The sequence below is a fragment of the Salmo salar genome, chromosome 09 (assembly GCF_965601325.2).
Source record: "Salmo salar chromosome 09, fSalSal1, whole genome shotgun sequence".
NCBI classification, from domain to species: Eukaryota; Metazoa; Chordata; class Actinopteri; order Salmoniformes; family Salmonidae; genus Salmo; species Salmo salar.
Genome location: NC_138299.1, coordinates 134,622,196 through 134,648,397, shown reverse-complemented (window position 1 = coordinate 134,648,397; position 26,202 = coordinate 134,622,196). Strand labels below are relative to the sequence as shown.

General features: G+C 43.2%; 1 protein-coding gene across 2 annotated transcripts in view; it reads right to left on the bottom strand.

The window, feature by feature from the left end:
* Positions 1-24,192, bottom strand: part of LOC106612817 (calcium-binding protein 8) — a 68,831-nt gene extending 44,639 nt beyond the window's left edge. The window contains exons 1-3 of one of the 2 annotated variants that reach the window (XM_014214341.3): positions 23,451-24,192; positions 7,424-7,548; positions 3,048-3,191 (exon numbers count right to left, since the gene is read on the bottom strand). In XM_014214341.3, coding sequence (XP_014069816.1) covers positions 3,048-3,191; positions 7,424-7,541 — 262 coding nt within the window. In that variant the 5' untranslated portion in view covers positions 7,542-7,548; positions 23,451-24,192. Of the gene's footprint in view, positions 1-3,047; positions 3,192-7,423; positions 7,549-21,915; positions 22,464-23,450 lie in introns of those variants that run through there. The other variant, XM_014214339.3, reaches the window with a different exon arrangement.
* Positions 24,193-26,202: the final 2,010 nt, after the last annotated feature.

Genomic DNA, 26,202 nt, shown 5'->3' with positions numbered 1-26,202 from the left:
AATTGTTTTGCTATTCATTTGTATCTCAAGTGGAGAAGCAATAGGAAGCAGTCCACATCTTTGAGCATTCAGTTATCACCTTTCTATCCTTCTCTGCACCATTCCAACACACTACAGTTTTTATTGCAATTCTGCCAAACAAAACAAAACAAACAAACAACAAACATTTGAGTGGAGAATGCAAGGTATAAAAAGACTAATGGGTGAAAAACTTGAATATTTTTCAATGATGTAGTGTTTGAAACATAAGGCCAGCAAATGCCATGTTACATAATGTGTATGGCTATTACAGTGGACACATCTAATGTTTCCACAGAAGGTGATGGCTTCCAATTGAAGAGTTTATTTCCAAAATGCTATAACCACCAATTCCTTACGTGTTTTTCATCAGAAGTGATTGCTTATGGGTACCTTCATGTATACCCATGTGTGAAAATGAAAATGTGTTTTTTGCAAAACGCTAGCTTATTTCCATTGTTTAGCTGGAATGGAATGGTCGTATCCTGTATATTTGACTGTGATATGTGGTTGTCTCACCCAGCTATCTTAAGATGAATGCACTAATACTGTAAGTCACTCTGGATAAGAGCATCTGCTAAATGACAAAAATGTAAAATGTAAATGTTTTACTTACAGATCTCGTATTACTGTATTGAAAACATTTTTAAAATGTTTTGTTAAATATGAATGTCCCAAATATAGCATTTTTACAGTTCTTTATAAAAAGTAGTTATTTCTTACATTTGACTGTGTAAATCTTAGAAGTAGTACTTATTTCTCTGAGACTGAGGCAGATATGTAGCATTTAGCAAAAAACATGATTATTTGTCTCTCTGAAATGAAACCATCAAGTGATAGATAAAAAAAAAAACACATGTATGTCATTGAACAACCCCATGTCATGATTAGATAGTGAAAAAACACACCAATCTTTTTCATAAGATCTTTAAACAATTAAAGCCTGTACCCAAAAAAATGTAAATGTAGAGTGCCTTTCGGAAAGTATTCAGACCCCTTGACTTTTTCCACATTTTGTAATGTTACAGCCTTATTCTAAAATGGATTAGATTGTTTTTTTCACCTCATCAATCTACACGCAATAGCCCATAATGGAGAAAAAAATTTAAATATCACATTTACATAAGTATTGAGACCCTTTGCTCAGTACTTTGTTGAAGCACCTTGTCAGCGATTATTCTTCTTGGGTATGAAACGCTACAAACTTGGCACACCTGTATCAGGGGAGTTTCTCCCATTCTTCTCTGCAGATCCTCTCAAGCTCTTTCAGGTTGGATGGGGAACGTTGCTGCACAGTTGTTTTCAGTTCTCTCCAGAGATATTGGATCGGGTTCAAGTCCAGGCTCTGGCTGACCCACTCAAGGACATTCAGTGATGCTGCCACCACCATGCTTCGCCGTAGGGATGGTGCCAGGTTTCCTCCAGTCATGACACTTGGAATTCAGGCCAAAGAGTTCAATCTTGGTTACATCAGACCAGAGAATCTTGTTTCTCATGGTCTGAGAGTCTTTAGGTGCCTTTTGGAAAACTCCAAGCGGACTGTCAAGGGCCTTTTACTGAGGAGTGGCTTCCATCTGGCTGCTAGCATAAAGGCCTGATTGGTGGAGTGCTGCAGAGATGGTTGTCCTTCTGGAAGTTTATCCCATCTCCACAGAGGAACTCTGGAGCTCTGTCAGAGTGACAAGGCCCTTTCCCCCCGATTTCTCAGTTTGGCCAGGCGGCCAGCTCTAGGAAGAGTCTTGGTGGTTCCAAACTTCTTTGATATAAGAATGATGCAGGCCACTGTGTTCTTGGGGACCTTCAATGCTGCAAAAATGCTTTGGTACCCTTCCCCAGATCTGTGTCACGACACAATCCTGTCTCGGAGCTCTACGGACAATTCTTTTGACCTCATGGCTTGGATTTTGCTCTGACATGCACTGTCAACTGTGGGACCTTATATAGACAGGTGTGTGCCTTTCCAAATCCAATCAATTGAATTTACCACAGGTGGACTCCAATCAAGTTGTAGAAACATCTCAAGGATGATAAATGGATACAGGATGCACCTGAGCTCAATTTTGAGTTTTATAGCAAAAGGTCTGAAACCTTATATAAATAAGGTATTTATGTTTTTTGTTTTTATTAATACATTTGCAAAAAATGTCTAAAAACCTGTTTTTGCTTTGTCATTATGCGCTATTGTGTGTCGACGGCTGAGGAATTGTTTTATTGAATCCATTTTAGAATAAGGCTGTAACGTAACAAAATGTGGATAAAGTCAATGGGTCTGAATACTTTCTGAAGGCACTGTAGACCTTCTCTGTCAGGTAGGGACTGGCTTCAGCACAGAAACCACCTGTGTGACCTACTGTAATCACATGTGTTGTGTGTGTGCGTGCATGGTGCGTGCGTGTTTGTGCATGAATGTGTTAGCGTAAATATGTGCAATACGGTGTATTAAGATGAAATGGAGCAAGGGACCACAGCCAACATGTTACACATCTACAGCTTCGAGATAGATATTGCTACAGTGGGACTATAGGATGTGTTAAGTGCTCTTCCGGTGTGTGTTTGGATAGTAGGATCCTTCATGCTTATTTAAAGTGTAAAAGTCATGATTTGAATGTATGGTGCGAATGAGTGCACATTTCTGTGTGCATATAATGTACTGCATGTACATGAAAATGTGTGTGCATAATGGTGAATGAGTACTCATGTAAATGTATTGATTATGCTTGTGATTATGTAGTCATAGGTAGGCCCATGTGTATGAATGTGTAAAAAAGGAGGAATGGGATCTATTTATGTATATGTGTGTGTCTGATAGTGTGTCTATGACCCTGTCCCTGTCTTTGTGTGTGCGTGATCATGGTGTGAAAACAGGAAGGAAGGGATCTGTTTATGTTTAAATATGTGTGTGTGCGAGTAACAGAGTAGGTCCCGTTCCTGTCTCTAACTGGACTCGAACATGGGACCTTCTGTTACACGTGCAACTGCATGTGTCTGTGTACTGTAAATGTGTGAAATGTGTACTGAAGGTAACTCACCATCCATGTCTAGTCTCTGCATGATGATGGCCAGCTCCACCTCACTGGGCATGTATCCCAGAGACCTCATGGCCATGCCCAGCTCCTGCTTGGAGATGAACCCGTTCCCATCCCGGTCCAACACTCTGAATGCCTCCCGGATCTCTGTCAACACAAACACACACAAGGAGAAGGGAGAGGAGAGGGAGCATCCACCATGGTTAGGGATTCTTTTAGCTCTGTGCCTTAGCTCAAGAACAAGGCAAATGACATCTGCAATAACCGGTAGGCAACTTTTATGGTGGTGTCAAATAAGCTTTCCCTGTGTGTACGACAAGCCGCTGTACTGTGTCTGTGTTACTCCTTCCCTTCCGTTTTTAACATACCCGTCAGCGCTGAGCCTAAAAGTCAGCAGGCTCCACTGTGCTTTTAAGAATTCATATTTTATTAGTGTGTCTACAGAGAGGAGAGGTCTTATGACTGGGAGGCAGTAAGCAGGAAGAATGAGACAGAGAGAGAGAGAACTAGAGAGAGAGACAGAGAGAGAAAGAGAAAGAGGGATAGAGAGAAAGAGAGAGCGGGGAAAGAGAGAGATGCAGAGAGATTGAAAGAGAGAAAGGCAGCCACGGGTATTTTTAATTAAAGGTAGAATTTCAGATCTCTAAAGGACACTATGTTTGCATGGTATGCTTCAGTACACTACTGAATACTGAATAATTTGAAGATGGGTACTACTGGAATACATGGCTTTAACTCACCAGGACCAGGGAGAGAAAGAGGAAGTTACCCAAGACCCAGTCTAACTCAAACATGAATGAAGTCCAAACGTGTTCCAGATATGGGATGCAATGTCATACACTTTTTGAGAACACAGGTGCTAACAAGAACATGGATATTACGGGTCCAGTCTTGAAAAGACCATGCGATAAACAAAGCATAGTGGTGGTAGAGTTCTTGGCTGAAACCATGAGAAAGAGCAAACAACAGGTTAACTTACACTTATTGTAGTCCAAAGATAACCCAAGCATGAAGTAAAGTTTCATCCTAGAGGTAACCTGCCCATGCTGCCAATCTTTAGCCTATCCTTGGTCAATCATCTGTCAATCATCTACTGAGAAGCTATCATTCCTTCATAGCCAGTCAGGGGAGTAGAAATTATTTGGTGCTCTGAGGTGCAAGGAGGACAATGGTGTGTAAATGTAATGGTTTTTCTCTGTATTTAAATCACCTCGTAAAATGAGAAACTATATTTCGGGTCATTAAAAGCACTCAGATGTTACTGAGGGCTCAGGTTAGTCATTCTACCAGCCTCTGAACAGTATTTTGTTATTCCCTGCTTCCCAAAACATCTGGCCTGAGCAAACACACTTAGCCATTATCATTCATAACGCAGTACAAAAGCTTGTTCCAACCAGACGCTTGCTTTAGAGAACACACACACACACACACACACACACACACACACACACACACACACACACACACACACACACACACACACACACACACACACACACACACACACAGAGAGAGAGAGAGAGAGAGAGAGACACACACACAGCATAACACAACAAACAGAGAACAACACAAGCACAATAAAGGTGTATGGATTTATTTTGGTACACTGAAATGAGCGTCTCATGAATAAACCCATCAGGAGGAGCAGATCAGAACAGAGCAGTGAGTGAGCCTTTGTGAGCCTTTGTAGAATAGGTTCCTGTGTCTGAGGACTTGGGCCCATTTGAACACAATAACAACATTCAGACCACGTGTCATATATTCATACAGATCTCTTCCGCTATTTTGCTATTTCACGCACCACTGCTCCCATATCCATTAGGGCCATCTTCTGATGCTCTGAAAACCAAAGCTTTGCCGCGGAGAACGATGCCAAAGAATGGATGACAAAGTACTACCAAAGGAACAGGAATACCTAAGGAAAATTTCAGACAGAGAAATAAATCAGAGTAAAAAAATACTTTAGAGCCACTTCAACAGCACCATGCTTGCAATCTAGGCCGAGTGCATCAGCACACTCATGTTCAGTAGGGCACACCGTAGTAAAACTTTTTACAATGTAAAACTTAAATATTTGTTCTAATTGGACAACTTCAAGTAGTAGCTCCTGGTTTGAAAACATTTTCTCCCTACTAAACACGACTTATCCCTACTTTTCCAGTGTTTATAATGAGTGATATTTGCTATGTGATATAAAGTTAGTGCTGTCGGTGCTGTATGTCTCTGTAAAATCTAATCTCATATCCACATCTTGCCTGACCTTTCAGACACAGCAGCAGAAGCAGTAGCAGCACAGATCGACAGAGGCAAGACTACCTGGTACACAAAGATCTCTAGCCAGACCAACATCTATTCTACACGCTGCAGCGTTCAGAGCACTACACACACACACATACCAACCACATACAAATCAGACAGTCCACATCACGCTAGCAGAACAAGACACAAAGGGAAACTACATCCCCTCTCCAACAGGCTGAGAGGTTAACAATGTGTAGCTGTGCTAAAGCTGTCTGACGACAACGTGCTGTATGTGGTGAGTCAGATAGTGCAGTTACACTGTATCACTTTAATGGCCATAGATAGACACTTACAGGTAGGAACACCAAATTGCCTCAGTAAATATCCCCATGGTGGAAATGGTGAACATGCTAAATGGTAGCTTTGTGTAAGCTACTATGGATAAACTAATAAGCCAAGGAGATGATTGCTAATCATTACTGTAGTGTAGTGTGTATATATGATCAATAACTTTGTCTTTATTTCTGCTGACAGAGGTGCAGTATATGCGTATTTGTCTATTGCATTGATTGACCTTATAAGGACCTCCCAATAAGAACTATATACATTACCCAATTCATTACATTTACCCAATACATTACCGCTGTCCCAAAACAACTTAACAAATCAAACTAGAGAAAGCCATGCAGTGCAAACTGCCAATATTGCTGTAGCATAATAACATCACTCCGACTTTGACAAGAGTAGGTGGCTATTAGCTATTTACGGTGCACTCTGCATCCAATTTTCCATAGACACCTTAAAGGAAAACTTTCAAAATACAGAAATCGTCGCTGTATGATACATTTTGCATCATGCAAAATGTATCATAAGGTGACGATTTCTGTATTTTGAAAGTTACATATCTTGAAAACCTGATTGCTGACAAGCAAAACATTTTGGGACTATGTCAACAATGGACTACTGAAACAAATGCCAAAAGATAGTTTTAGGGTGGAAGTTTCCTTTAATGTGACATCATTGGATTAATACAGTATTTGTGGTTGAAGCATCTAGTGTAGTTCACTATGAGCACTGTGATGATGTTATTCATTCCAGCAGAGGATAGGATAATATCGATCAGGCCTGGGCTGGGCTCCACCTCCGGCCTGGCCAGTGGCGTGATTAGTCTCAGAACGACGTACAGAACACACAAAAGACAAGACAAACACAGACTCATAAACACAGACTCAGCTACTGCCTCTAATTAATGTCAAAAACAGAGAGAGCAAAAGCCCATGAATCGAATTCTACTGGTGTGATAAGTGATGTTAAGAAAATGTAGTCATAGTTAAGAAGGTTCATAGTTTATAAAGACAACGGTTTGTTGGCTCCAGCGACAGGAGCAACTGTTGTTTGTCAATAATTATTTTGACTGGTCCAACCTCACTGATTCATGCCAAAACTGTGTTTAGGCTCAGAATACTGTCTTACTACTTATCCCATTACTATCTCTAGCCTACTGTTTATCCTGCCCATATCAAACACCCAAATCCCAGCCTTCCTCAAAGTCCCTCTATGCCTCTCACCAGCCAAATCCACAGTCCCAGTTCTAATCTCTATCCCCTCTCACCCGAACCAACCAAGCCCGACCCAACCCAACGTAACCCAACCAAGCCCAAACCAACCCAACGTAACCCAACCAAGCCTGACCCAACCCAACGTAACCCAACCAAGCCCAAACCAACCCAACGTAACCCAACCAAGCCCGACCCAACCCAACGTAACCCAACCAAGCCTAAACCAACCCAACGTAACCCAACCAAGCCCGACCCAACCCAACGTAACCCAACCAAGCCTAAACCAACCCAACGTAACCCAACCAAGCCTAAACCAACCCAACGTAACCCAACCAATCCCAAACCAACCCAACGTAACCCTACCAAGCCCGACCCAACCCAACCCAACGTAACCCTACCAAGCCCGACCCAACCCAACCCAACGTAACCCAACCAAGCCCAACCCAACCCAACGTAACCCAACCAAGCCTGACCCAACCCAACATAACCCAACCAAGACCAAACCAACCCAACGTAATCGAACCAAGCCCGACCCAACCTAGCCCCAGTAGTACCAGCCCAAGCCCTGAGGGGACTCACCATTTAGCTCCTCCACAGAGATGCTGGCCAGCTGGTCACAGTCGTTGTCCTCAGACAGAGAGTGACTCAGATAGTTCCCCTTGTACAGCAGCCCTGCCGTCACATGGTGGAACGGCATCTTGTCCCTGAGAGAGAGAAAAAGGGTGGGGGGGGATTAGTTTAGGAACAGTTAGATCAGAACACGAGAGAGAGAGAGAGAGAGAGAGAGAGAGCGAGAGAGCGAGAGAGAGAGAGCGAGAGAAATCTAATGTTATGTGTCACATGCTTCATTAAACAACAGCTGTAGATTAACAGTGAAATGCTTACTTACGGGCCCCTCCCAACAATTTCAGAGAGAAAAATAGATAATAGAAAAATAATAACACAAAGACTAAATACAGAATGAGTAACGGTAACTTGGGTAATTGAGATAGATATGTACATATAGGTAGGGATAAAGTGACTAGGCAACAGGATAGATAATAAACAGAAGCAGCCGTGTATGTGATGAGTCAAAAGAGTTAGTGCAAAAAAGGGTCAATGCAGATTTCAAAGATTTTATTGAGTTACAGTTCATAAGGAAATCAGTCAATTGAAATAAATTCACTAGGCCCTAATCTATGGATTTCACGACTGTGAATACAGATATGCATCTGTTGGTCACAGACACCTTAAAAAAAGGTAGGGGTGGGGATCAGAAAACCAGTCAGTATCTGGTGTGACCACCATTTGCCTCATGCAGCGCGACACATCTCCTTCGCATATAGTTGATCAGGCTGTTGATTGTGGCCTGTGGAATGTTGTCCCACTTTTCTTCAATGGCTGGGTGAAGTTGCTGGATATTGGTGGGAACTGGAACACGCTGTCATACACGTCGATCCAGAGCATACCAAACATGCTCAACGGGTGACATGTCTGGTGAGTATGCAGGCCATGGAAGAACTGGGACATTTTCAGCTTCCATTAATTGTGTACAGATCCTTGTGACATAGGGATGTGCACTATCATGCTGAAACGTGAGGTGATGGCAACGGAAGAATGGCACGACAATGTGCTTCAGGATCTTGTCACATTTCTCTGTGCATTCAAATTGCCATAGATAAAATGCAGTTGTATTCGTAGTCCGTAGTTTACGCCTGCTCATACCATAATCCCAATGCCACGATGGAGCACTCTGTTCACAATGTTGACATCAGCAAACCACTCGCCCATACAATGCCCTATACATGGTCTGAGGTTGTGAGGCCGGTTGGACGTACTGACAATTGAACGCTCCCTCAAAACTTGAGACATCTGTGGCATTGTGTTGTGTGACAAAACTGCACATTTTAAAGTGGCCTTTTATTGTCCCCAGCAAAAGGTGCACCTGTGTAATGATCATGCTGTTTAATCAGCTTCTTGATACGCTACAACTGTCAGGTGGATGGATTATCTTGGCAAAGGAGAAATGCTCACTAACAGGGATGTAAACAAGCTTTTTGTGCGTATGAAAACTTGATGGGATCTTTTATTTCAGCTCATGAAACATGGACCCAACACTTTACATGTGTGTTTATAGTTTTGTTCAGAATATTTAACTAACTATTTAGCAGTTTTATGGCTTGAGGTATAAGCTGTTCAGGGTCCTGTTGGTTTCAGGGCCTTCCTGGCATAGAGTCCTTGGATGGCAGGGAGCTTGGCCCCTGTGATGTACTGGGTCGTACGCACTACCCTCTGTAACGCTTTGCAGTCTGATGCCAAGCAGTTGCCATACCAAGCGGTGATGCAGCCAGTCAAGATCTTCTCAATGGTGCAGCTGTGTTGGTGTGTGTGGACTTTGATAATTCCTTAGTAATGTGGTCACCTAGGAACTGAGCTCTCGATCCGCTCCACCACAGCACCATCGATATGGATGGGGGCGTGCTCGGGCCTCCATTTCCTGTAGTTCACGATAAGCTCCTTTGTCTTGCTGAAGTAAGTATGTGGACACGTCTTCAAATGAGTGGATTTGGCTATTTCAGCCACACCCATTGCTGACAGGTGTAAAAAATCAAGCACACAGCCATGCAATCTCCATAGACAAGCATTTGCAATAGAATGGCCCGTACTAAAAAGCTCAGTGACTTTCAACATGGCACCATCATAGGATGCCACCTTTCCAAAAAGTCAGTTCGTCAAATTTCTGCCTTGCTAAAGCTGCTCCGGTACACTGTAAGTGCTGCTATTGTGAAGTGGAAACATCTAGGAGCAACAATGGCTCAGCCGTGAAGTGGTAGGCTACACAATCTCTCAGAACGGGAACGAATGGTCTTGAAGCACGTAGCACGTAAAAATCGTCTGTCCTCGGTTGCAACACTCACTTCTGAGTTCCGAACTGCCTCTGGAAGCATTGTCAGCACAAGGGGTTTCCATGGTCGAGCAGTCGCATACAAGCCTTAGATCACCATATGCAATGCCAAGTGTCGAATGGAGTGGTGTAAAGCTCGCCACCATTGGACTCGCCACCATTGGAGCAGTGGAAACACATTCTCTGGAGTGATGAATCACGCTTTACCATCTGGCAGTCCGACGGATGAATCTGGGTTTGGCGGATGCCAGGAGAACACTACAGCATACAATGACATTCTAGACAATTCTGTGGCAACAGTTTGGGGAAGACCCTTTTCTGTTTCAACATGACAATGCCATTGTGCACAAAGTGAGGTGCATACAGAAACAGTTTGTCGAGATCTGTGTGGAAGAACTTGACTGGCCTGCACAGAGCCCTGACCTCAACCCCATCAAAAACCTTTGAGATGAATTGGAACGCCGACTATGAGCCAGACCTAATCGCCCAACATCGGTGCCTGACCTCACTAATGCTCTTGTGGCTGAATGGAAGCAAGTCCCTGCAGCAATGTTCCAACATCTAGTGTAAAACCTTCCCAGAAGAGTGGAGGCTGTTATACTGTAGCAGCAAAGGGGGGACCAAGTCCATATTAATGCCCATACATTTTTATGAGATGTTTGACTACAAGGTGTCCACATACTTGGTCATGTAGTGTATATGGCAATTACAAATCAAAACTGGAGGATTTTCACAGATAAAATGTATATACTGTAGTATGTATAAGCTGGAAGTAGAAGCCTAAGTGTTGTTGTCCATTCGTTTACTCCAATTAGGGGAGGGGTGGTAGGGTTAGGGGAAAATAATAAATAAGGAAAATATATTTAATAATACAAATATATATTAAAAATAATATATATTTACAAAAATATATTTACAGTGCATTCGGAAAGTATTCAGACCTCTTCCCTTTTTCCCCATTTTGTAACGTTACAGCCTTATTAAAAAAATGTATTAAATTATAGTTTTCCCTCATCAATCTATACACAATACCCCGCAATGAAAAAGTGTAAAACAGGTTTTTAGAAATTTTCTAAAGGTTTAGAAACCTTATTCACATAAGTATTCAGACCCTTTTCTATTAGACTCAAAATGAGGCTCAGGTGCATCGTGTTTCCATTGTTCATCCTTGAGATGTTTATACAACTTGATTGGAGTCCACCTGTGGTAGATTCAATTGATTGGACATGATTTGGAAAGGCACACACCTGTCTATATAAGGTCCCACAGTTGACAGTGCATGTCAGAGCAAAAACCAAGCCATGAGGTTGAAGGAATTGTCCGTAGAGCTCAGAGACAGAATTGTGTCAATGCACAGATCTGGGGAATGGGTACCAAAACATTTCAGCAGTATTGAAGATCCCCAAAAACACAGTGGCCTCCATCATTCTTAAATCAAAGAAGCTTGGAACCACCAAGACTCTTCCTAGAGCTGGCTGTCCGTCCAAAATGAGCAATTGGGAGAGAAGGGCCTTGGTCAAGGAGGTGACCAAGAACCCGATGGTCACTATGGCAGAGCTCCAGAGTTCCTCTGTGGAGATGGGAGATCCACCCAAAATGACAACCATCTCTGCAGCACTCCACCAATCAGGCCTTTATGGTAGACTGGCCAGGCGGAAGCTACTCCTCAGTAAAAAGCACATGATAGCCTGCTTGGAATTTGCCAAAAGGCACTTAAAGGACTCTCAGACCATTAGAAAAAAGATTCTCTGGTCTGATGAAACCAAGATTGAACTCTTTTACCTGAATGCCAAGAGTCACGTCTGGAGGAAATCTGGCTAATCCCTAAGGTAAAGCATGGTAGTGGCAGCATCATGCTGTGGGGATGTTATTCAGCGGCAGGGACTGGGAGACTGGTCAGCTTCGAGGGAAAGATGAACGGAGCCAAGTACAGAGAGATCCTTGATGAAAACCTGCTCCAGAGCGCTCAGGACCTCAGACTGGGGCGAAGGTTCACCTTCCAACAGGACAATGACCCTAAGCACACAGCCAAGACAACACATGAGTGGCTTCAGGACAAGGCTCTGAATGTCCTTGAGTGACTCAGCCAGAGCCCGGACCCAATCGAACGTCTCTTGAGAGACCTGAAAATAGCTGTGCAGAGACACTCCAAATCCAACCTTACAGAGCTTGAGAGGATCTGCAAGGAAGAATGGGAGAAACTCCCCAAATACAGGTGTGCCAAGCTTGTAGCGTCATGCCCAAGAAGACTCGAGGCTGTAATTGCTGCCAATGGAAATTGAAATTGAATTTATTAATTTTTTTCACCATTATTTAACCAAGTAGGCCAGTTGAGAACAAGTTCTCATTTACAACTGTGACCTGGCCAAGATAAAGCAAAGCAGTGCGACACAAACAACAACACAGAGTTACACATGGAATAAACAAACATACAGTCAATAACACAATAGGAAAACATCTATATACAGTGTTTGCAAATTAGGTAAGATTAGGGAGGTAAGGCAATAAATAGTGGCGAAGTAATTATAATTGAGCAATTTTACACTGGAGTGATAGATGTGCAGAAGATGAATGTGCAAGTAGAGATACTGGGGTGCAAAGGAGCATAAAAAACAAAAAAGAACAATATGGGGATGAGGTATTTGGTTGGGCTATTTACAGATGGGCTATGTACAGGTGCAGTGATCTGTGAGCTGCTCTGACAGCTGATGCTTAAAGTTAGTGAGGGAGATATGTCTCCAGCTTCAGTGATTTTTGCAATTCGTTCGAATGAGGAGTTGAAAGAAAGAGGCTATGTGTGACATATATATATATACTGCTCAAAAAAATAAAGGGAACACTTAAACAACACATCCTAGATCTGAATGAAAGAAATAATCTTATTAAATACTTTTTTCTTTACATAGTTGAATGTGCTGACAACTAAATTACACAAAAATAATCAATGGAAATCCAATTTATCAACCCATGGAGGTCTGGATTTGGAGTCACACTCAAAATTAAAGTGGAAAACCACACTACTGGCTGATCCAACTTTGATGTAATGTCCTTAAAACAAGTCAAAATGAGGCTCAGTAATGTGTGTGGCCTCCACGTGCCTGTATGACCTCCCTACAATGCCTGGGCATGCTCCTGATGAGGTGGCGGATGGTCTCCTGAGGGATCTCCTCCCAGACCTGGACTAAAGCATCCGCCAACTCCTGGACAGTCTGTGGTGCAACGTGGCGTTGGTGGATGGAGCGAGACATGATGTCCCAGATGTGCTCAATTGGATTCATGTCCGGGGAATGGGCGGGCCAGTCCATAGCATCAATGCCTTCCTCTTGCAGGAACTGCTGACACACTCTAGCCACATGAGGTCTAACATTGTTTTGCATTAGGAGGAAGCCAGGGCCAACCGCACCAGCATATGGTCTCACAAGGGGTCTGAGGATCTCATCTTGGTACCTAATGGCAGTCAGGCTACCTCTGGCGAGCACATGGAGGGCTGTGCGGCCCCCCAAAGAAATGCCACCCCACACCATGACTGACCCACCGCCAAACCGGTCATGCTGGATAATGTTGCAGGCATCAGAACGTTCTCCACGGCGTCTCCAGACTCTGTCACATCTGTCACGTGCTCAGTGTGAACCTGCTTTCATCTGTGAAGAGCACAGGGCGCCAGTGGCGAATTTGCCAATCTTGGTGTTCTCTGGCAAATGCCAAACGTCCTGCACGGTGTTGGGCTGTAAGAACAACCCCCGTCTGTGGACGTCAGGCCCTCATACCACCCTCATGGAGTCTGTTTCTGACCATTTGAGCAGACACATGCACATTTGTGGCCTGCTGGAGGTCATTTTGCAGGGCTCTGGCAGTGCTCCTCCTGCTCCTCCTTGCACAAAGGCGGATGTAGCGGTCCTGCTGCTGGGTTGTTGCCCTCCTACGGCCTCCTCCACATCTCCTGATGTACTGGCCTGTCTCCTGGTAGCGCCTCCATGCTCTGGACACTACGCTGACAGACACAGCAAACCTTCTTGCCACAGCTCGCATTGATGTGCCATCCTGGATGAGCTGCACTACCTGAGCCACTTGTGTGGGTTGTAGACTCCGTCTCATGCTACCACTAGAGTGAAAGCACCGCCAGCATTCAAAAGTGACCAAAACATCAGCCAGGAAGCATAGGAACTGAGAAGTGGTCTGTGGTCCCCACCTGCAGAACCACTCCTTTATTGGGGGTGTCTTGCTAATTGCCTATAATTTCCACCTGTTGTCTATTCCATTTGCACAACAGCATGTGAAATTTATTGTCAGTCAGTGTTGCTTCCTAAGTGGACAGTTTGATTTCACAGAAGTGTGATTGACTTGGAGTTACATTGTCTTGTTTAAGTGTTCCCTTTATTTTTTTGAGCAGTGTATTTAAATCTCATAGGCCAATGGGTAAGGTAGTGTACACACTCAACTGAACACTCCCCCAACCACCACTCTCAATAGAGGGATATTTGTCATGCTTTGACTTGCAACCACTCTCCAACCTTTGGGGAACTAATTTCAGGATTCAGAGATGCATCACAAAAACGAATTGGTGAAGGAAGTCGCGCAGCACATCATTAACCAGGGCCTGGAAAAAGGCTGGAACATTAGTAAGTCCAAACGGCATGACCCGGTACTCATAATGTCCATTAGGAGGGTTGAACGGTGTCTTCCACTCATCTCCCTGTCTGATGAGCACCAGATTGTACGCGTTCCGTAAATCCAATTTAGAGAAAACCGTAGCTCTCTGGAGTCTCTCTAAAGCTGATGACATAAGAGGAAGGGAGAAACGGTTCTTGACGGTAATGTTATTTCAACCCTGGTAATCGATACAGGGACGTAATCTCCCATCCTTCTTCCCAACAAAGAAAAAACCCGCTCCTGTAGGTGAAGTGGACGGCCGAATAACATCAGCTGCCAGCGCCTCCTCATTGTAACTGTTCATGGCTGCAGTATCTGGACCTAAGAGAGAACACAGCCCTCCTCTCAGAGGAGTGGTACCAGACAGGAGGTCGATGGCACAATCGTAGGGCCTGTGAGGAGGTAGTTTGCTGGCCCTTTGTTTGCTGAAGACCTGACCCAAATCCCAGTAATCCCGAGGTACTCGGGAAAGGTCACGCTTGTCAAACCCAGCCAGAGGAACAGGAGGATCATAAGTCTCCAGACGAGCAGGACCGGAAAGGTGTGGAGAGAGTTGCTGGCAGGTGAACTGGCATGAAGGATTCCATCCCAGAACTCTTGCCGAAGGCCAGTCAATTTGAGGATTATGGGTGGAAAGCCACGGATGTCCAAGAACCAGGGGAAGTTCAGGAGAGTTCACCAGATGTAACTGGATAAGCTCCACATGGTCATCCAGAACTCGTAGCTGAATAGGCATGGTGAGTTGCTTCACCTTCCCAGACCCTAGGTGTTGACCATCCAGCGCAGTGACCGACAACGGAGTGTCCAGCTCAGTGAGTGGCAGCTTCTGTTGGTGAGCTAATGTGCGATCCAGAAAACAGCCAGTAGCCCCAGAGTCTATGAAAGCAGGAATGTCCAACTGTCCATTGTCCCAACGCAGGTTGGCCGGAAGCAAGGTGCGTACCGTATCGGCCGCAGGAGACTGTATCTGACTCTCCGGAGAGGCAAGTCTGGTGCCTCCCAATTGCATCGGCTCCTCTGAAGGATATGAAGGAGAACCATAGCCGAATTGAGAACCCTGACGGGGTACAGGACAAGCAGGCCCAGCATACGGCATTGGAACAAATAAAGAATCGACTCCCTCAGCAGGGCCCAAAACACTGGATCCAACTCGGAACCCCTCCGTCCTCTCCTGACGACGTTCCCGAAACCGGTTGTCAATCCGGATGGCCAGAACGATAAGCTCCTCCAGAGTGTCAGGGTTGTCCCGGGAAGCCAGTTTGTCCTTGAGAACCTCACTGAGTCCGTTCAGAAAGATTGAGTGAAGTGCCTCTATATTCCAACTGTTCTCAGCGGTGAGCGTCCGAAAGTCAATGGCGTAATCAGCTCTGCTCCGGCTGCCCTGCCGCAGCTCAATGAGTCTTTGAGCAACATTCCTACCACTGATGGGGTGATCAAAAACACTCCTCATCTCCTGAGTGAAGCTTTACCAATTGAAACAAATGTCTGATTGCTGCTCCCAGATGGCCGTGGCCGAGGCCAGAGCCTGTCCTGAGAGCAAGGAGATGACATATGCCACTCTGGAAGGCTCGGTGGGAAACGTTGATGCCTACAGCTCGAAGGCCAGCAAACATTGGAGCAGGAACCCACGACACCTCCCAGGATGCCCCTCATAGAGCTCCGGTGCTGGGAGATGAGGCTCCCGAGGGGAGGAAGACGATGAGCTGGTAGGAAGTGGAGGGTTAGAAACCGCAACAGGTGCAGCAACAGTTGCTCCTGTCTGTCCCGTCTGCAGAGTGAACACAAGAGTTCCTAAATCCTCCGACAATGTCTTCAGCCACGCCTCATGGTGACCAATCACTGTTCCATGGTGAGTGAGAGCCGACCGTAAGTGGTGGAGCTCGGAATGTCCCTCGGACGACGGGGAAATCTCTGCTGGATCCATTTTGAGGCTCAGGTCTACTGTGACATTAGTGCTAGTATGAACTCGGACCAAGGTGCAGAGAAACACAGCAGGCAGAGGTAAGGGTAAATCCAGAATATTTACTTAAGGTCTTCATAGCAAAACAACAAAGCAAGGGCACATGAGAACACTGAACAAACATGAGACCTGAGAAACTGGCCCAGTCCACAGAGGAACCTAAATAGTCATCCAGCAGGTGATCCCGATAAGCCCAATCAGGGTCACCTGGATACTAGAAGTAACCCAAGGGTACACTCCAGTGGCAACCTCAAGTAGTACACTCAAGGGAGAAAACCTGACCTGTGACAGTTTGTCAGTAAACGGGAAAGTGAGTGTACCATTGATTGCTACTGTGCAAAAGATCGCTTTTTGTGAGATTTTAAGATTGATTAATTAAGAAACAAAGATGGCAAATTGGAACAATCAAAGAATAAAAAACTGTACTCTGTCACTGCTAATACAGTCTTGTCTATTTTCCTGTAATTCTATAACTAGGCTAACTCATCTGTCTTGTGGCATTATTTCTCTGTGTAACATACTACTGCGCTCTGATCTCTGAAATACTGATGCACCCCATACGAACAGTATTGATAAGATTATTGAAATGTTTTACTTATCGTAGGGCCACATTGAGTGCTAGTTTTAATTTATCTTGGGTATTTAATATCAATCAATGGCATCCCCTTGTGCAAAGAAATATAATTGGCTCACTTTGGTGTTTATATACAGTATATTGTAACTCTATGGTCCTACTATACATTAGGATTTGTCTCACGTTTCTCACACTTTAAGAGCTACTCTGTTTAAAAGGCTTGTGGAACCCAGAGCTTTGCAGCAGACATGGAGTAGAATACAGAGCAGGGAGAGGATAACCAGAGAGGTCATTCCTACTTTTGGGGTCTCCTCCAGACCCAGGGGTAGGTTAGTGATTCTCTTCCCACAGCCCCTATATCTCTGCGGGTGTAGCACTGTGAGTCTGGCAAGTGAGAGTATAGGTTAGTAAATCTATGACCATGAATAAAATGACCATGGATAAAACAGAACTACATGCAACTGAAACAAGATGTGTGTATGAGTCCAGAGAGACAGCACAGAGTTGAGCCAACTAAACCATCCGCTACTGTATTGTATGCATTGTTCTAACAGCAGGACAGTGTTGAACAAACATAAGTGGGAAACAGTGTACTCTTCGCTCGCACGCGCACACAAACACAGAGAGTTGTGCTGCAGACACTGCAGTAGATCGACCAGAAGTGGCAACAAAACCCACTACTTATTTTATTTGCTTATGATTCAAATGCATAATGTTACACCCTTTAGTTACTATATGGGCGTACAATAGAGAAAGCAGAGGTGGTCTGGCTTTCACTTTAAGATTTACAGCCTAATAAACCAGGCAGCAGAAATGCCTCACATTTAGATATAATTATTAGTTCAAGCATCAATATTTCAGATTGTTGTAGGCTAGACTTCAGTATGCAAACTTTTGTCTCTAACGCTGGAAGAAAGCCTGCATATTGTCTACGGCAGTGGTCTTTTTTACAGATGTCTTCAAAAGATGTATCATATTTAAGTTGCATTAGTAATAGACCGTAAAACAAAGACTCTGGCAGCCAGTCTGTAATGTAAACCAATGCATCATAGCCCAAACAGAGATCTAGATTTGTATTTAGCTAGACTGTTAAATTGGTAGAGAAATCAGGACAGTGTACAGCACTAGCTGTGGTCAACAGTGTATAGCGACAATTCCTTTAACAGCAGCCAAATCAAGACCTAATTGAAATGGTTCTGTGAGACTGAACACAGTGTACTGTATAACGATTTGTTATTTGTCATATACCCATTACTAATGGCAAACTCATTACTAATGGTGTGCTTTGAAACCAACCTGTTAGAGACAGAGAGAGCGAGAATCTACATTCCTCCAGCTTGGAATATTATGCATCAGGGACCACAGATTCACTAGACCACAAATGATACTGTATATTCTGGCTTGCCCTCAAGGAGTGGGTCAGAAGGCTATGCATATGCATATGTCCTGGAGGAGAGAGGGGGAGGAAAAGTATGATCACTAGCCTGCCACCTAAAGGGGGACCTAACCTCAGTCCTAAGGGAGTGCTGGAAAGCATAACTAATCAACCTGTTGTCTCATTTAGGATTGTGCCTGTGTCCAGAGGCTATTCATGACTAATCATCCTGTTACTTCTCCCAAAACCGCACTAATGTATTGAGGCATATAGAGGGGAGCAAGGCATGACCAATCAACCTGCTGTGTCAGTGAAGACCCCAACTGTGTTTGTGTGTGTGAGAATACTCTGAATTAGATCAGACCAACACAAAATGATCATAGGGTCACACTAAACAAAATTCCCAACAAACTTCTGAAAGATGCATTTCATGTGTAAAATATGATCGAACTTAAGTTGATTCTCACATACTGTACTGTAAGTTACAGTGCAGCAGCAGCTGTACAGCACAATGCAAGAGAGCCTATAGCCAAGGTTGTAACTGTTATATAGTTAAAGACATGGTGCTGAATATTCAGGCAGCAGCAGTGTTATGCATTAGCCTTCTGTGTGATGCCCGGGGATACCCGATGGCCATTCTTCACTCCCAAATCCACAGCACGCACATACACACACAAAGTCAACTGTATGATGGAGTTGGACATAGTATGGTATGATGTTGAGAATACTCTGAATTGGATCAGACCAACACAAAATGATCATAGGGTCACACAAAACAAAATTCCCAACAAACTTCTGAAAGATGCATTTCATGTGTAAAATATGATCGAACTTAAGTTGATTCTCACATACTGTACTGTAAGTTACAGTGCAGCAGCAGCTGTACAGCACAATGCAAGAGAGCCTATAGCCAAGGTTGTAACTGTTATATAGTTAAAGACGTATGGTGCTGAATATTCATCATGTAGTTTATACTGATAGTTCCTTCTGCTCATGAGAGGTCAAAAGACAAACCCTCAACACACTGCTTTAAAACATCTCTAGTTATGACAACCCTTGACCGGTGTGTATACAGTATATATTGCCCCCAAAAAGTATGTTTTTGTTGATCAATCCTACACATACTGTACAGTAAGCAATGATACATGAGGTATCAATGAAAGCTGAAGCTTTAAATGGAGGTTGTGGCTTGACACTGGCCAATGTGGCCATGCCTGATAGTTAACCCAAGGTCTTAAACCTGTCCATACTTGACAACACAATTTAGTCCTTCAGCAGTCTCTATTGACGAGCCATGTCAACACATAACTAAAGTTTCAAGTTTTAATGTCATGTGCACAAGTACAGTGAAATGTCTTTCTTGCAAGCTCCAAACCCAACAATGCAGTAATTAATATCAATGTAGCACTAAAAATAACATAAGTTAGAACAGAAACACACGAGAAATAAAAATAAGAACATTAGAAAGTAAGAAGCTATATATAGGGTCAGTTCCAATACAATATTTACAATGTGCAAGGATACTGGAGTGATAGAGGTGGTTATGTATAGGGGTATGATGACTAGGCATCAGGATATATGATTAACAGAGTAACTAAACCCAAAGCCAACATGATGCCTCCTTCACCATGACTAGTCTGGTGTAAATAAATACAGTATACAGTAGAAAGCCTTTAGCCAACTACTGAAGGTAAAGTACAGCGGGGTGACAACAGTAGTACCTCTGCTGCATTTCCTCCAGTGGAGAAGTCTAAATGGCACAATGACATGATACATTTCCTCATGACACCTTATGTGAAGTGTAGTCTGGTTGGGTCGTTCCACCTCAAAAAGCACTAGAAAATAGGATTTCAACACTCACCATCTCAAATTGTTCTGAAATCGTATCTATTGTTAGAAATAGATAAGATTAACATTCCTGCAACATTATTTTGTTGAAAAATAATTGGATCTCTGACACATTAAGCTAATTGATTGCAGTCACACTGCCCATTTTAATTTATAAGATTTATATAATATTCAATAAATATAGTACCTAACATCGGATTTGGACCACCCTTTTTTCTAACAATGAGTTAGACATGAGGATCCAAAGAAATGGTCTGTAGTGACGCCTCTATCACTGAGATGCAGTGCCTTAGACTGCTGAACCAGGGTCTGTAGTGACGCCTCTATCACTGAGATCCAGTGCCTTAGACCGCTGCACCACTCGGGGGCCCAGTGTGAGATGGTTTGGGCTGAGTTGGACCACAGAGTGAAGGAAAAGCAGCCACCAAGTGATCACCATATGTGGGAACTCCTTCAAGACTGTTGGAAAAGCATTCCAGGTGAAGCTGGTTGAGAGAATGCTAAGTGTGCAAAGCTGACATCAAGGCAAAGGGTGGCTACTTTGAAGAATCTCTAATATAAAATATATTTTGATTTGTTTAACACTTTTTTGGTTGCTACATGATTCCATATGTGTTATTTCATAGGTTTGATGTCTTAACTATTATTCTACAGTGTAGAAATAGTAGGTGTGTCCAAACTTTTGACTGGTGCTGTAGGTACCATTGACTTGCATTGGATTTGTACCACAAATGCTAAAAAGTTTACATTTGAAACAGTGGCCAGGTAAACTAAACCAAAGCATGGGTTGCTGTCATACCTGGTCCATAGACGGCTTACAGGGTAAGAAAAGCAATATGTCCATTGTCATTTGGATGAACAATCCCTTTAACATCCTTAAAAAATAATCACCTAATAGCAGAAACGGCACCATCTAGTGGTCTGAAATTGGTAATATCAGGATGTTGGATGGGACATAAACCCAACAACTTCAATGACTAATTTCACTGAACAGGGCAAAAAACAATCACCAAATTCACTGACAATACATTAAATAGGATGAGAAAACAATACTCAGAGCCGCAGCTCCATACTACTTGTCAGACAGAGATGTGATACTATATAATGGGGTTGGATTGGAGTGGGTGGCTTTTGACCATTTCTTTGGATCCTCATGTCTTACTCATTGTTAGAAAAAAGTTGGGTCCAAATCTGATGTTAGGTACTATAACTGTTGAATATTATATGACTACTATAAATAAAAATGGCCAATTTGTGTGCAATCAATTAGCTTAATTTCTCAGAGATAAAATTATATTTCAACAAAATAATGTTTCCGGAATACTTATGTTATAGTTTTGTATGGTTTTTTAGAACAATATGAGATGGTGGGTGTCATGGCTTGCTGAAATGGAACAAACTCTATGGGTAATCGTCTGCTATGAGCTCTACAGTTTTAATCTGAACTCTAAAAACCCATCAATAATGCCATTAAACACTAGCCACAGAAGGTCAGACACTAAACTATGATTGAAGACAACTGATGTTAAAGTATGCCACCAATATTGATTACAACTCTGTTACAGTCAAGTGACAAAGGAAAGTAAAAAAGAGTGAAGATAACAAAACATATATTCTGGTACCACATGACAAGGGAAGTAATACTTCCTAAAATGAGAGGAATACACATCCCACAGCCATCCTAACTGCCAGCCCAGTCCACTACACAGGTTATACGTGTATATGAGCAGAAGGTTGTTAGAGATCCCAGTCTCCCAGTCCCTGCTGTTCTGTTGCTTACCCATACTGATCCCCATACTCTGTGGTGGGGTACAGATGCAGCACAACAGGCTCCTTCACCGGGCTCTCCATCATGTCTCTGGGGGTAGGGGTTCCTGAACCCGGTAACTCTCCCTCTCCTTCTCCTCCTACCTCAGGTACAGGTTCCTCTGTCCGACTCTGAGGCTCCTGCTCCGTCACCTCCATCAGACGTCTCTGCAGGCAGACTCCTAGTCCTAAACACAGCTGCAGCAGCAGGCTGCCTGTCCCCGGACAACTGAGCCCGACTGCTGCCTCACGAATTTGGGCTTCTCCCAAAGCAGCAGCATCAGTATCCGGAAATCCGTTGATAATATTTGAGCCGTGAAAGAGGCAGTATATTGGCTCACTCACTCACTCACTCACTCACTCACTGACTCTCTCTCCCTCTCTCATTCTCTTTCTCTGTCTCTCTTTCCCTCTCTCTCTCTCTTTTACTCACTCACTCAAACACTCAGGCAAACATTCCTCCACATGTGGAAACAAGGTTGAAGACTCATTAGTGAGTCCTGACTCCCAATGACCGCAAGAACCTTTAGTCTGCGGCTGCGCTCCTGCTCAGAGTGTATTCACAGTGCGTCGCGGCATCCTGCGCGATAACAAATGTCGCAAAAGCCTACCTGGTGCGCGACATGTGTAAAAAAAAAAGTGACATACAATGATAAGCACGCGTAAAAAGCGGGCGTCACGGAAGACTCAGCGGTGACACAGGCAGAGTAGCACCCATAGCGCCTCACAGCCCCGCGGGAGGGACACTCAGCTCGCTGTTCTAATGAGATGTGTGAAAATAGAAATTCACACCTCCAGATCAACACAGCTATCCAGAAGAATTTCTGGTAAATTGTTAATCACACACTCATCATCAGTATGATAGAGGGTCAGTGTTGACATGGAATGATCTGATAATCATAATGCATTGGGATCAACTATCCATCTCCATCAGTCACTGAAATGTCATGGCATTTTGCTGGGTCTTTTCGTATTTACATTGAAATGTGCAGTGTCTTGTGAAAATAACTCGCCAATTCATGCCATGGTAGGCCTGCCCTACAAGATCGAAATGATGATGCAGTTCTGTGATTAGTCTACAGTTTTTTATTTATCTACTCCACAATATCAAAATAAATGTTTTATTTATCGATTTTAGAATCAAGCCTATTCTCTAATAACACCAATAGAAAAATGTAATTATGATAGTCTGATGAAGACTGTTCTATTAAGCCTACTCTGAAATCAGGTCAGGATAAATTCGATTACATTTGAAAGATATAGCACACATTTAGGCGATTTGAAAATTCAAACATCATACTGAAACTGTCAATCCATTCAAAATTATCTTCACTCCATCAAATAATGGTCAATCATGCTAGACAGAGGAACGTAGGCTATTAAATAACAACAGGTGTATAAGAACCACTAAACACTAAGGCAGTCAGAAATAGGCTATTTCCAATGGGTACAGATAAGTTCAAATGTTACTGAAAATGATTCAAATGTATTTTTGAATTCCAGATTTACCTTTCAGGGGAGCAGTGGGTTGTCTTTGAAAGCGATTAATCAAATCCGTAGTCGATAGGATCCCCGAATTAGACGAACTGGGATCCAGTTTAAATACCTCGCCTGAATGCTCATAAATGATGGTTGTTTTTACAACAAGCTACAATGTGGAACAATTTTTCCACCACAACAAAAGGATGCGTTGGTTGATCGTCTTTATATTGACAAGTCCATGCGTAGCTTACTGGGAACATTCACTGACCCAGTTCCAGCCGGCGCAATCAAACAGTTGCACTTTTGGACCAAGTCCCATCAATTTTAACAGCCCCTATCCGTCCACACCATATCCATATGCTACAGTGATATAGGTGCTCACCGCTCATAAAAGGTTGTCTAAGTAACCCAAGCCGTTTGTTTCGTGTAACTGTCCTATAGCTGGCAGATTTATTGGTGCCAAACGCCTGGAGAGATTGATGATAGAGCATTCAGCGGCGTTCAAGGCGAAGCTCCTACACAATCAATTTCTCAGGACGCTTTAGAGTTCGGTGTTTAACGGTTGTTTGCCTCTCCAATCCACCTTTCGGTGTCAATTCTAGGTTTTTCTACGGATAACAGGTCTTATCCTTGCGAAAACGGTTCAGTCATAATTTCTTCTTCCACAGGCTGTTGTTATTAACCAATGTGCCGCCTGCACTCAACAAGGACCGACTGACCAGCGGAGAGTCATTGCTCTGCTTTAGCACTGCTTACTTACTATCCGTTAGGTCTGCGCGCCTTATTGAAATGTGGGCTCATTTGCATCCCAATCTGCAACCATTAGGGAACTTAACTATTCATTTTTTTTTTTATTATGCATAGCCTACGCCCTTTTGAGGTTACAAAGGGCTAACATAGCCTATCAATTCTCATCCATACATTTGAGTCAATTTATATGATATGGTCATTGGTCACCTAAATCCAGCTCATTCATGTTCTTCAATACTTCGTTTTATCTTCCCTTTGGCTGTTTTAGACTTTCAGGTTATTCATTTTCAGAAGATTAAATGCACGGTATAATTAACATTCCGGAGACTCCTGTTGCAACATTATAGCCTGCATGAATAAAGACTGCTATGGATTTCACAGTCACCAACAGAATAATTTTCATCTTCTCCACTAAACTGAACAGTAGCTCCAGAAATTCTCTAGACAGCCACTACTCCCTGGTTAACAGGGGCAGACTGGGACCAAAAATTGTCTCTGGCATTTCTGACACACCAGGCAATTATTTTCCTTTAGGCCCCACACTGCAATTTTTTTCCTAGAGGGCCCCACATTTTTCTTGCCAGATAATGATAATTTTGTGCTAAAAACCCATGTTAGACAGGCCCCCTGAGCAAAAAATATATACCCAGTTAACATCACATTCCCTATGGCTCTATAGCTGAGTGGTCCCACAATCAGTAATAAGTTGGTTTCTATTAATATTTAATAAAAATATATCCCAGGGATTCGTGTAGCTTCATAATAAAGATTACATTAAATGTGCGGCTAAATCCCATGTGTCTGGATTGGGAGAGAAAAGTTGCTTATGTCATAGTAAAAGTCAGTTTTGATTTGGAACTTGTGAGAGGCCTGTAGCATAGAGGCAGCCAGCTTTAAGTTTGACATACTTATCACATTTTTAATTTCATGGTAATTTAGATAGTTAAATTAGAAAGCATCTCTATCCTCTTCAAGTTCCACATAATTGTTCACTCCTGTGACTGAGAAAGACTCTTCATGAGTCTGCTGTGGACATTGCAATGTTAAGCTACAGTTGGGAATTGTAAAACTAATTTTTAACACCCACAAAGTTGTTGTATCCACACTCATTAGTTTCATGAATATGTAACCGATGTGAAATGGCTAGCTAGTTAGCGGTGGTCACTCGCTCTGAGACCTTGAAGTAGGTGTTTCCTCTTGCTTTTCAAGGGCCTCGGCTTTTGTGGAGTGATGGGTAACAATGCTTCAAGGGTGGCTGTTGTCGATGTGTGCAGAGGGTCCCTGGTTCAAGCTCAGGTAGTGGTGAGGAGAAGGACGGAAGCTATACTGTTACAAATACCTTTACTTACAGTCTTTCATCACTGTAGGTGTTACAGAGACAATGTGGATCCAGGCAAAATGTGGCAAAATACCAGATACAATTGTGAATCCTTTCTGGCTGCTGTGTTGTCTGTGCTGTGGGAATATTTGCAGATAGCAACTGAACCACTTGATAGCTCATTATTCAAGCAAATTAAGCATACAGCAAAAGCTAATTAAGTATAATATTAAAGTACAGTGGAGATTGTTTTCCTTTTCAAGATTTTGTTAATTAATTCACTCCTCATTATAACCTTTTCCTCTCTCTCACACACACACACACACACACACACACACACACACACACACACACACACACACACACACACACACACACACACACACACACACACACACACACACACGCGTAAATGAGAATCCCCCACACTTCTCACACCTTCCATTAGCTCTCAGCTCAATCTCTCCACCAGCTGCCTCAGACGGCTCATCTCATGTGAGCTGAGTGTGTGTGTGTGTGTGTGTGTGTGTGTGTGTGTGTGTGTGTGTGTGTGTGTGTGTGTGTGTGTGTGTGTGTGTGTGTGTGTGTGTGTGTGTGTGTGTGTGTTTGTGCGTGTGAGTGTGTGTGTGTGTGTGTGAATAATGTCTATATCTACGGAAACAATTTTAGAACAATCTGAGATGGTTGGCGTCATGGCTTGCTGAAATAACA